The following is a 12954-nucleotide window of genomic DNA, read 5'->3' as shown; positions in this document are numbered from 1 at the left end:
CTCAGAGAGGAAGAAAAACAGAGGAAAGAGAGCAAAGTAAAGATAAGAAGTAACTTCCTCAGGGCACTTTAGGATAAATAAAGACTTGTGTGAGATTTAGGTCTTCTCCATGTCCTGGGATGGTTTCAAATCTCATCAGCCCGAAATGGGTTCTAATGCAGGAGGAAGAGTGGACCAGGAGACAAGATGCTTGAGTATTACTTCTCCCTTTTACTGAACACCTAATATAGGCCAGTCATTGTTAAAATGTTCTCAGTCATTTCTCACAACTCTGTGATATAAATACTACCCTCCGCTATTGAAGAGAAGTAAAACACGAGGCTTGGAGAAATTAGTGACTTGTCAAAGGGTACTGACAGGACCAGGTCTTCGTGTCTCCGAGTCAGGTGTGTACCTGTTATGCTGTGCTGCTTCGAAATCAGAGTTATAGAGAGGACTGAAGGTACTACAATTATTAAGGAGTTGCTTCTTCGTTTAGTCATTGTGCTAAACCCTTTACATGCACTGGACAATTTAATCCTTCCAAAAAATTCTGTACATTTGGGACTATTGACCCCTTTTATAAAAGACAGAACCAAGGACTGGGCCAGTTCAGTGCATTACTAAAGGTCACACTTCTAAAAGCAGTTTTGAACTCAGTCTGGGTCCCTCTGAAGTCCATGTTTTCACCCACTTTGCTCGTGATTCTTGTCCTGGATGGGCTCGTTAGACTCCTGAGACCCTAATAAAAGATACAGATTCTCACTTCTTAAACATAAATATTTACACAATCTTTTCCCCACAGCTGCACATTTGGACCTGATATGTCTTTGTAGTGGGTGGCAGTCAGGAGGATGTTTCATGTGCCCACTGGAAGCACATCTGTGGTTTCGAGGGGGTCCAGTGACCTTGTCGTTCAGCCCCCACTGTATTCAGTGGTGCCTGAGTGCTACCTCCGCCATGATTACTGGTGAAACTGCAGGTCTTACTCCACCTCTTTGGGCCAATTTCTTGTGAGGCCCCTTTACCTCTAAAGTTCTCATAAACACAGAGGGGAGAATAAGAAAGCCATGGTGAAGAACTACGCTCTGCAAAACATGAGACAAGCATGAGAGAGCAGGCTGGCTTTCCCAGGGGCAGCTGGCTGGGGCCCAAAGCCAGTCTGCATTAGGCCATGGTGTTGAGAGGATTAATCTTGACCAGATGTCAGCTCCTGCCTCCGCATGTTCCTAAAGGGGCCCTTGGTAAAGGCTTCTGGGTTATTATCAACACCCAGAGCCAAAACCCCAAAGCCTGACTTCAGACTGCAGAACAGGATTTCTCTAGAGTGGGGTGGGACTCCAGGTATGATGGCACTTGATTGAGGGAGAAGACTATCCTGAACAAAGCCTCCTCAAGGCCCTAAAATCACCCCAGGGCAACATCTGTCTACTGTATTTTTGAAAAAAAAAGAAAGAAAAAAAATTCCAACCTAGAGAAGAACCTTGCATTCCAGATTGAAATCATTTAACTTCATTAAAAAACAGCAACAATGAAAGGAACAGAATAAATCAAGATTTTAAAGTATAGTTTTTAAAACAAAGAAGGGGGAAAAGAAACTTAGTAAGACTGGAAACATGTACATTTTTGTCTTGAAGAGTACCTACCTGCATTAGTCAATGTTTTACATCATTTGTGCTAACACAATTCCAACCAATACGAAGGGGGTATTGTTCCCCAAGCAGAGCTCCATTTTCTAGGCACAATGAATTGCATGCTGATGTGTACACCATGGCGCTTTGCTCCATACTCTTCCTTCTGTCCAAAATATCCTTTATATTCCTACTCACCTGTTGAATATCTATTTATCCTTCATAATAAGGCTCAGAAACTGCCTTTCATTCATAGTGTTCTCTACGGGCAGAATTAATTGCTCCAGCATCTCAACACCCATGATACTTGTGTATGTGTCTAGTGTAACCCTTATCATCCTACTACCTCCCTAGATTATGGAATGAGTCATCTCATGTTGTTTTTATCTCTAGTCCATTATATATTACGTAACTCACTGCAGCTGTTCAAAAATGTTTGCTCAAATGAGCAACTTGAAAAATACTTCATTTAGGTGCCCTGGGCCTGGTGTAAGGTTCAACTACAATCGACAAACTGTTTAATTTACAAACTGTCACTATCAGACATGGTGAATCTGGGCTGGCTCAATACACCAGCACATGCTCCAAGAACCTGTATAATTCTAAAACCCTGTATAATTCTAAAAGCGAAGCTTAATTGCTTTCTGTGAACTGGCCCAATGTCCTGTTGTTCAGCTATTGTAAAATTTTAAATTTATTTATCAAATTCAGTTATTGTCTTAAGAGCCTTATTCCATGTCTATGTAGCAAACCAGTGAAGTTCCAGCAACATATCATTTACTCAGCACCTGTGGCATATGAGACATTTTTAAAAGATCACTGAAGAGTAATTTTTATAGCACTGGAATATACAGAAAACCGTTCTGATATAATATTTTCAAAATGTATTATAATTCTTTCCATTTTACACCCTCCTGGAAAAACAATGGGCATAAATAAATACATGATAACTTATAGCCTTTATTATAGTCACTACGAACTCTTATAATTTCCTCAGCAAGTAAGTTTCTGAAGCACTGATTTAGTGTCATCACAAATATTCATTGGCCTATTATGCAGTAACAGCATTCTGTACTTGTTTTACACTTTTTCTGTCTTCTGTCATTTCAGTTTCCTCTTCATCCCTTCCTATCTCCTTCCTGGTTTTCTGTTTTTTGTTTACTTTGGCCTAGAAAACTGGATAATAAAAGCTTACTAAGGCATATGTGTTACATATGAATAAAGAAGATTCTGCAAGAATGCCTAACTGGATTAGCATTTCAGAGCCCTCCTCAAACTATTGGAAATTATCTTATTTACTTTTAAAAAATACACTTTGCTCTTGTTTATACTATGTTTGCTGAAAGTCTGGTCAGTAGGAAAAATGGGCCCAAAGCAGAGTGTCTACAACAAAACTCTGAGCACATTATAAACTCCTATAAATACCTATAATGAAGGGGAATACAGCTTTTCACGTGAAGGGTACTGTTTTCAGAGTCAAAGTCTCATCATCATGGAATATCAACCTTTGCAGATTATAATATCCTTCTTGATTAGGTCTTCCATCTCTTACATTTTTTCCAAACCTACTTGGACAATCATGGAGTCCAAAATATACATCAAAATTGATGTAGCGTCCCCAAATTTCATTCAGCATGGTATAAATTTATTTCTTATTTGCATTTCCATGCATGAAATAACAATGTGAAAGTGATAAATAATGGCAAGAAAAGCAAAGATTGATGCTAGTGTTGTGGGATTTGAAAAATAATGTGATATTTTTATAAAATAGTTACTATTGCAGAAAATTCATATAGTCAGGATTCTCATTTATGGGTTAATATACACTAACATTTTTGGCTTTTTTACAAAAGGAAATTGGTTAAAAATAATTCATATAACATAATTGATAAGTATTTTTCTCATGTTTAAGTTAGTAATTTCATTGTTTTAAGGTAACATTCTTAATGGGTAAATAGTGATTGTGAATTTTTCCAGGCAAAATTCCTGCTTTTAGTTGTCCATAAAATGTATAATTTTTTGTGTGATTTGGATGAAGTGTTAGAGTTTGCCTTCTAACAGCTGAGGATTTGCAATTGAGCTATTTACACAGTCAGACTCTATGGTCCTTTTGTCAAAGGTAAAATCCTGCAAGACATGACTACTGGTAATGACCTTTACGGTTCTCTACCAATAGAAAACATTATCAATTTTAAGGAAAATGAATAGTTGAAGAAATCATTTAACATTAGTTTTCCTTAAAAAGCTATCCCTTTTATCTTCCTTTGAATTCATTAATTATACATCTGTCACATGATTTATAGATACCAGCAGAGATGGAGGTGGAAATTACTCATGCTGGGAACTCCTACTGAACTCCTGTTAAGAGCTTGGATGCTATGTATTAAATGTTCCTTATGACAAAGAGACATGGAAATTCAGAATCGAGTGCCACGTTCCCAGAAATTCTAGAACTGTGTATATAGTCTCTCAAAATATTTATATTTTAGTCGTTTTAAAAATAGGGGTATTCCTTGTATCAGATAAAACTTTTTCTTTTACCGATTACTGAATAGTATAGATTATGAAATTCTGCATCTTTCAGGGGGAAGTATTCCAAATTTCCTAAGCACACAGGAATCAAATCACTTAAATTATGTCTATTTCATATTCTGAGCGCATGCCATTAGCTATGTCAGGTATTTTTTTTTTCCATTTAATTTCATCATCAAGTAGTATTTATTAAGCACAAACCTGGCTAATTAATTTTCTAGAGAATAACAGGTATTCTTAAATTCTATTTAAGAGCCCTTAAATAATCCACCTGACACGTGACATTTTTTTCTCTTAGCAAAAATTGTCTTTAAATTTTACTTTTTACCTTATTATTTCAAGATTTCCATAGGACACGTTCCAGTCCCAATGTCAGTATATTCAAATAATAATAATAAAAAACACATCTTGTAGAATTAATAAAACAGACTCCAGGCGATCTCTAGTCTTACAACAGAATGTTAATAGGCTATCTCAATTTTTAAAACTATCACTAGTCTGGTTATATAGTTTTTTCCTAAAAGTGATGCATGTTTAAGTTTAAAAAAATAAACATTTAAGTTAGTATAATCAATAGATGTAAAAATGCATTTTCTCCCCCCAAAATTCAGTTAATACAGTACATCAAAAGCAAAGCAAAGAAAGCCACTGATCTTAGAATTCAAAATGTTTAGCAAATATGGATGAAGATACCTAAGGTCTTCAAACTGATCATTAAGACTTTGTGTGTGCTTCCCCAGAGAAAAGGAAAAGCTAATTTTCAAGTGGATTTTGGGAAAGGAGAATGTTTTTCTGGAGGTATTTTTTTCTATCAGCAATAAAGACAATGTTTCTTTTCACTTAACAGTAACAATGCCACATTTGCTTTAAATTCCAGTCACAGAAGTGAAATTTTAGAAAAGCTTCCTCATTAACATTCTAATTTCATTCTAGTCATAGTCTTTAGGCCACAAGAAGTTAACATATATACTACTATCTAGCATATTTTGGTTCTGGAAGCAATTACACTGTACTTCAGGGGGAAATGCCCAGGAAGAAAGACAGAAATTAGAGACATCCAGTAATGCATGTTATTGTTTAAGCATATTAGTATTAATACTCTAAGTTGTCTTTGGCTGTTATGGGCAATGGCTACTTTGTACATTGCAAAGCAAGCTCAGGGGGCTGCTTCAGAGAGGACCACAGAGAACTCTATATGTAAAGTGGGCTGAAATGGCAAATATTGTATCTTGACACTGGGCTTTACTTCTTAATAGGCAGACTGGAATTTAAATATTTAAGCATTTGGATAATTCTGAATAGAGTGAGAATATTGTTTTGTTTGTTGAGTGAGTAATTCACTTCTAAGATGGAATTCCAGGGTAGCTGGATGCTCTTATTTTCAAAAAGAGATTTACATCTCTATTAGAAATGACTCAAATAAGAGATGAAATGATAGAAAGTGGTAGCCTGAAAGGGAAGGGGGGGAGGGGAAGAGGCCCTCAATTACAGTCACAGTCATTCAGGGGATTTTACATCTGGCAAGAAGTAGCCTATCTTTGTTTATTTACACCAACGGAAGCCCCCAGGAGAATATAGCACACAGAATCCACAGGAAGAATGTGGTCATACTTTTCAAAGTAGTTTAGATTTCAAAAATCCACCTTCCCTAAAGGGAAAAACACCTCGAGAACCAATTAGTCGTATGAAGAGCCAGGAGAAAAAGATTGTGCTCTGGCAGAAAGATGATTCTGTTGATTTCAGGTAAAAACCAGGGCCAGATGCTAAAGCGAATGTTTCCCATGCTTTTCTCCTTTTGCCCCAGGGACATGCAGTCTGTTACATTTGTATTTTCTGAACAGGGACAGGAACAAAGTCTCAAAACAATTTTTGTAAAACATAAGCCTGCATCACAGAACAGGTGGCAATTTTCTGAGGAGTGACAGTGGATGATTGGCACAAGAGAAGGAGAACAGAATAATTCTGTCTTTCTTTTATTCCTAGTTAATCACATTTCTTGTGAGCAGCACTTTGGCCTCTATATCCTGTAAAAAGTAAACAAGACAAATGGATACTAAACATTGCCAATAAGGTTCAATTCATGACTGATGCCTCTTACTGTTTAAGATCAGCTATAAATATGCTGCCCAGTGGTTTTTAATGGTGTGATTGTCTGACTCAGCAGACCAGTGTCAGGAAAGGAATTTACATAAATGGAAAGAGAAATCTTTCTGCAAGAAACAATACGGTTAGAAACTGCTTACGTAAGGAGAGGCTCACTTTCACACACAGGGATATACATATTAAGCCAGCTCTCCAATGTCTGCTTGAGCTTAAGTTATTGCCCATAAAAGAGCTAAGATGTTTGCTTTTAATTTCCAAAAACTCATTTCAGTTTCAATTTTACTTGGAATAAATTCTGCAAACAGAACTGTCATTAGGAATAAGAATAATATCCAGCGCGTGGCCACGATCACCCAGCCTCATCCTCAAACACAGCACATGCTTAGGTGGCTTGTTTAAGAATGACAAGCATGATACAAGATAATTCCAGGGCAAGAGTGCTTGATCTCCGGGAATATAAATGGAGCAGATGATAGAGCCTTCATCGCAGGGCAGCAAAGCACCTGGCTGAAGTCAGACAGCTTGGATTCAAATTGTCGTTTAAGCAATTTCTGGCTACGTGACCATAGGCACACAGGTACCCTGTGGAGAGGCACTGGCCGCCAGAACCTGCAATTGCCCTATGATGAAGTGGCACGATAATCCAGCCTGAATGTAAAGAGTAAAATTAGAGAAGCCATCTCAGATACTTTGCATGCTGCCCAGCATACATTTGCACTAAGAACAATGAATGTTATTTGTTGCTGTTGTTTTAATTACTGTTAGTTTCTTCCTGCTCCTGCTCATGCATTTCTGAGACAGATTGGATGATGGGCTTCAATTCTTCACCCTGCTCGGCACCCACACCTTTGCAACAGCTTCATTATGGGTAGATTGTGTTTCCCCACACCTTGGATTGACATTGGATTGAACCATATGGCTCGTTTTGGCCAGTGGTGTGTGTGTGTGTGTGTGTGTGTGTGTGATCACAAAGAGCCAGTTTGGCGCCCAGAGCTTACGAGGCTTCACCTTTGCTGCTGGCCCTCTGACACTTCCTAAAAAGACCATGCCGCAGCTAGCGCATTGCTCCAAGGCACAGGTGAGACACGGGGCACGCACTCAGACTTGCGGACCTAAGGTCTGATGGAGGAACACCACCAGCCTGAGGCTGAACCCTTCTAGCCCTAGAGTCAGGAGGGAAATAAAGGCTTCCCGATGTATGTTACTACAGTTCTGGCATTATTTACTATGCGACAAAAGCTAACTGATCCAAGGAGTGCCTTAAAGAACTGTCTATCCACCATGCATTTCTTACTTCCCAAGAAAAAGACATTAGCTCGATGTCTAGGTCTGAAATGAAAGTGAAATGGTAAGTGCAAGAAGAAAACTGCCTAAACAAAGCCAGATGTGAGTACCAGGCGTGCTCCTGTAACCCTAACGAGGACTTCTTGGCTTTTGTATGGGACACGGGCAGACATTCTTAGTATGAACATTATTTAAAATGGCTAAAATTTACTGAAAGTGTACCATAGCACCGGGCTCGGCACTTTACGCACGCCGTCTCTTTTTATCCTTGTAAGAGCACCAGGAGGTAGGTGCTACTAATTTTACTCTTTTCACAAATGAGGAAACTGAGGCACATTGAGGACACGTAACCTGCCTCCATTCACAGAGGGTAAGAGTAGTGAGGGCAGGATTCAAACTCAGGAAGGGTTCTTGTACGGCACGTGGTAATGACGGTGAGGACAGCTGCTTCGGGCACAGACTGTTTCCCGCCTATTATCACTTGGCTGCTTTAAGCACAGAGTATGTATTAGTATATTTAATCCATAGATCCCTATCAATTAGCTTGTTCATTATCTCCACTTAACAGCTGAGGGAGTGGGAGCAGAGCAGGTCAAGTTCCTTGCCCACATTGACACGCAGCTAGCAAGGGGCCGAGTTGGATTTGAACCCAGGCAGTCTAGGAAACCAGTATATTACGCTATGTTAACAGCTAGGATCACACTCCCAACCCAGTATAAAAGGAAGAATCGTGTTCTTTCTTTTTCTTTCTGTTTTTTTAATTTATAAGCGTCTCCAAGTTACAAGACAAACATGCATTCCTAGCACCGCAGCTATCTTCAAGTGTATAAAATGTGATAAATGACCTTTCGTTTATACCACACTCATTCTCAGGCCCCACGAGGCTGTCCGTCTTGCAAGCGCAATTTTCTTATTTGCTGCCTTTACATTGCCTTATTTTAAGATTTCTTTTTTTTTTTCTGATTGTGTATTTTTAGGCTCAACTCTGACATGTTACAAATTCAAAGTAATAGAGTAACACAAAGAATGCAAGAAAGAATATTAATCATGATGGGTTTCCAGAATTGTCTCTAGGAAATGAAATTAAGCAGTTAAAGTGTGAAAACAGACAACTGTTGCACAGATGTGTCCACACATGCATTTCGAGCATTGGGCAGGAAAGCTTCACGGGCCTGAAGCCTCGGCGCCCTCTCACCATCCAGTGCTCAAGCTTCCTAACGACCTTCACACCGACATGCAGACATCATTCCCACTTACCTTAAATGCAGCACCTCCATGGATGATGGATTTGATAAAAATTCCCAAGTCTGTTCCAGTTTCTCGAGATTTGTTCCCCTTCAAGCTCACCCCGAGACCAGCAGAACCAGAATCATTCAGGGGGATTTCGAAGGTGAGTTGCTCACTTGTTTCCAGGGAGAGTGCATAGCAGTCAGGTTCTCCTTTCTGTTGGGAAGTGTACATAAAAAAAAAAAAAAAAAGGAAAGGGAAGAAAGCAGATTAATAGTTACACATTCAGCTGTCCCAACATAGATGCATTTGGCAAGACAGGATGACTGCACCTCTAAAAGGTGTGACCTTGTTCCCAGCAGGCAAAGGCTGGTCTCTCTCTGTGAGGGGCTAACACCATCTCCATGACCGATGGAAGAGTTTTGGGGAATGATATTTGGTGATTGTCAACAGAGAGGATCCTTTGGCGAGGCAGTCACACCATTTGAAACATCACATAAGTGTGTAGAAATTCAGCAGAATATTCTCAATCATTAAACAGGCTAGACATTAGACTTAGGGAATCGTTGGTACCTGATAAGACTTTAGAGGGCGTGTGGTGGTAACACCATTTTATAGATGAAGAAACAGAGCTTAGGGTAGAAACACACTAAAATTTTGAGGAAATATTTGGCTTCTATAATTTAAAACATATCGTTAACCATGAAAGTAATGCTATTGATAAAGATTGCCAATAGGATACAGAGCATTGAAAAAAACCCACAATGTTATGTTAAAGTTAGAGAAATGTGATTTATAATAGATATCACTGAATTAAATTTCACTTTGTCCAAACTCAGGCCTTAAGCATGCTTCTTGGGGTAATATAACCGGCAGTCAGTTTCTGAACCTAAACAAAAAAAATGATAATACACAACAAAGATTCATGTCCTCTTTGACAAATGACACCTGGCTACAAGAAGAGCTGAACTTAAAAAATAAAAAGTATGGCAGCCAAAGATACATTTCAGGTTCAAGTACCCAAGGAGAAGCCTGTGGTGAATCACATCTGGTCCCTAGGGTTTAGTGTGGTCCACGTGATAAACTTTGTAGGGGCCACTTCTGCATCCGTCTCAAGTTTGCAGAAATGTGAAACTCTGCCACAGTTTTAACTGAAAAATTTGAAAATGAGAGAGCCCTGGAAACCATCAATCCATTCTAGGTTGGTAGTTCCTTGCTCTCTATAATTATGTCTAGAGGTTCTCATCTTAAGGTCACTTTGAGGGACTCTTCTGTAAAATTATGTATTTTAAGAATTACTGTTAGTGTCTGAATGTCGGTCACAAAATAACAACTATAAAATCAAGAGTAGCACAGAACCCATAATTAAAAAATGATTAGGAGGTCTGATCTTAGCCAGATCCAATGATGTGTCATTTTCTACTCTTACCAAAATAGAGAAAACCCATGTCTAACTTTAAAGAAATAGTTCCTTCATTTAATTTATTTGTAAATGGAATCAGCTGTAAAGATTCTGACAATAGGTAGTTTCAAAGAAATGAAACTTTATTGCTTAATTTAATAAACACATTACAGGTTAGCTCTTTTACCTAACTCATTATATCATTACCTAAGAAAAAGTCCCTTTATTTGATTCAGACTAGCTGTCATTTTCCCATTGGAATGCCAGAGTTAAATACTAAAGATAAATTATTAGCCTTCATCTTTGTTTTCCAAAATGCCCTATTTGTAATCCATACCATTTCATAATCATTTATCTTTCCAGGCCTCTCTGGGATTTGGTTAATTTCAGTCTAATAAAACTCTACTGAATTAAAGTATAAATTAAAGAACAGCTGTTCTTACTAGAAGTTTGCGAACACCAGTTTAGAGAAAGACCAGAAAGCTTCCTTGGCGTTTTATCTATTAGAGACAAAGTGACACAAGGACAGGTTTTGCTTGAATAATACTTTCAAACCACTTGATTCTATAATCAAATCAGTTTTCTCTTGGCAACTCCATTTAATTCTTAATAAGATTGACAACCACTATTTGTACTAATACCTTTCGTTTATTATAGAAGTGGCAAAAACAAAATAGAAATCAGATGATATTATGGCTATCTTTTCATTTTAAACTTCAAATTTATTTATTTTTTAAGTCCCCGATATCTGAGAGCTAAATACCACCAAAAATAAACTAGTGGCTACCATGATTGTTTCTGCTCTAAGTGCTTTACACATACCGATATACTTACTCTTCAACTAATCGGTATACAACTGCCCTTTGAGGATTATTATCATGCCTATTTACAGATGAGGAAACTGAGGTGCACAGCAGTTTGGGGGGACCGTGTGTGCACATGTATGAGTACCGCTCATAAGACTTGTCAGCGCTGGAGTTTAGTGGAGCCCAGGCAGTGTGGTTCCTGTGCCAGACTCTTAGCTGCTATACTAAGTCTCTACTTCTGTGAACTACCATGACTTGGCCTGGTCACAAAAAATTCCAAGATGGATTCCTATAATGACAGTAAGACTCCATGTGATTTCACATTCTCCACCCAATTACAGTTATGTTTTATACCTTTTTTCAGCTATACCAGGCTGAAGCCATAATTAGTGGTCTCCAATAATAGCAAACTTCCCAGTGGCAAAGGAAGCCATTACAGTAGTTAACATAGCCATTTCCTCTGTTCGAAATAAATGTCCCTTTACCCTAATGTACAAAAAAATCAATATGCTGAATGCCTTCTTCCAATAATCTTGGCTTAACTAGTAACTCTGAAAATTAAACTCACATCTTGCCAGGCAGCATTTTGCAGCAGGATGGAAAGAGATATTAAGTTCTTGCAAGTGCCCCAAATACAGAACCTTAGTGACAGGATGAGCCCAAAGGCAGTGGCACATCCAGACCCTGGACCCTCCCTGGCTTCCTGTCTTTTTGACAAGAGAGTTCCCCACAGTATCAAAAATATCCCTTGCTTTTTCCATGCAAGACATCCAGTTGGGGGCGGAGGGGATCCAAAGAGGCAAGCCTGGAACAGTAAGGAAAATCTTGTGAATTTCATTTATTTATTTTGTGTCTTTTCATTCTCTCTATACTTTGCCACTACAGGCCATGTCTCTAGATTTGAAGTCCTTGAGCCTCCTAGAGCTGGGCCCTGGATGGATGCTCAGATGCCCCAACTTCCCGTGCCTAGGACTAACACCCTAGCATATGCATCAGCATACAAGATCCTCAATTCAGGTTTTCTCAACCTCTGTATGACTAATATTTGGGGCCTGATAATTCTTTGCTGTGAGGGACTGTCCTATGCACTATAGGATATTTAGCAGAATCTTTGGCTACTACCAATTAGATGCCAATAGTACCTCCTTCTTCAGTTGTGACAACCAAAAAGGCCTTCAGGCATTTTCAAATGTCTCTTGGGGTCCAAATCGCCTCCAGTTGAGAGCAACAGCCCTGAATCAACAATTGCCAAATTCAGTCAAGATTAAGGCAACGAGGGTCCAGAGAAGCATTTGGGACTGAAGCACTACCTATTGATATGTTCTCAAGTCCCAGGAAGGGGTAGCAGTAAAAGCCCCTGCACCTCACTAAGCCTCAGGCTCACAGGTTCATGACTGACCACTTAGTGGGTCAGAATAAACTGCCAGGGAATTCAGCACTTCGTTATATCTCTGGTTATACGGCAGTTAATTTTCCAGAGGCAGAAATGTGATCTCTGTGGCATGAACAGAGTAGGCAAAGAGATAAATATGTAATTTATTGGTACATAGGCAAAATGTTACCTTTTACTTATGTCAGAATCCAGAAGAATAATGCAGCCTATCAAGGAGTGTTTGCTAAGTTAGTTATGCTTACATGTAAGCTGGCTTTATACTCTCATTTATTAAGAATCAGAATTATATAAATAGTACTGATGCAAAGACTTTTAATCACGTGAGCATGTGATACGAAATTAAGCGCAAAAGCCTATCTGTACAGTATATTTCAGTTATGTAACATATATACTCTATACACACACTCAGACACCTACCCATTTACCTATTACTTACCTGCCTCCCACCCCACATCATCTATTTCTATAGAAAAAATAATTTGGTTACCTACTGGCACTGGAATACAAACCATTGCTTTCTTTTTTATAATTTTTCTGTGTTTTCCAAACATTTCTCAATTATTATTAAAAATTTTATAAAAGAAACTTAGGAAGGTT

General features: G+C 38.6%; 1 protein-coding gene across 3 annotated transcripts in view; it reads right to left on the bottom strand.

Annotated features, from left to right (window-relative positions):
- The window catches only part of PARD3B (par-3 family cell polarity regulator beta), a 950721-nt gene that overhangs the window by 387407 nt on the left and 550360 nt on the right, over positions 1-12954 (bottom strand). For all 3 annotated transcript variants that reach the window (XM_088794694.1, XM_019726886.3, XM_074340795.2), the window contains one exon: positions 8787-8972. In XM_088794694.1, the coding sequence (XP_088650820.1) occupies positions 8787-8972 (186 nt within the window). The remainder of the gene's footprint in view (positions 1-8786; positions 8973-12954) is intronic.

This window comes from Rhinolophus sinicus, chromosome 17 (assembly GCF_057876585.1).
Source record: "Rhinolophus sinicus isolate RSI-liver-muscle chromosome 17, RSI-T2T, whole genome shotgun sequence".
Lineage (NCBI taxonomy): Eukaryota > Metazoa > Chordata > Mammalia > Chiroptera > Rhinolophidae > Rhinolophus > Rhinolophus sinicus.
Note: the sequence above shows the minus strand (reverse complement) of the source record. Positions and strands in the feature narration are given on the sequence as shown.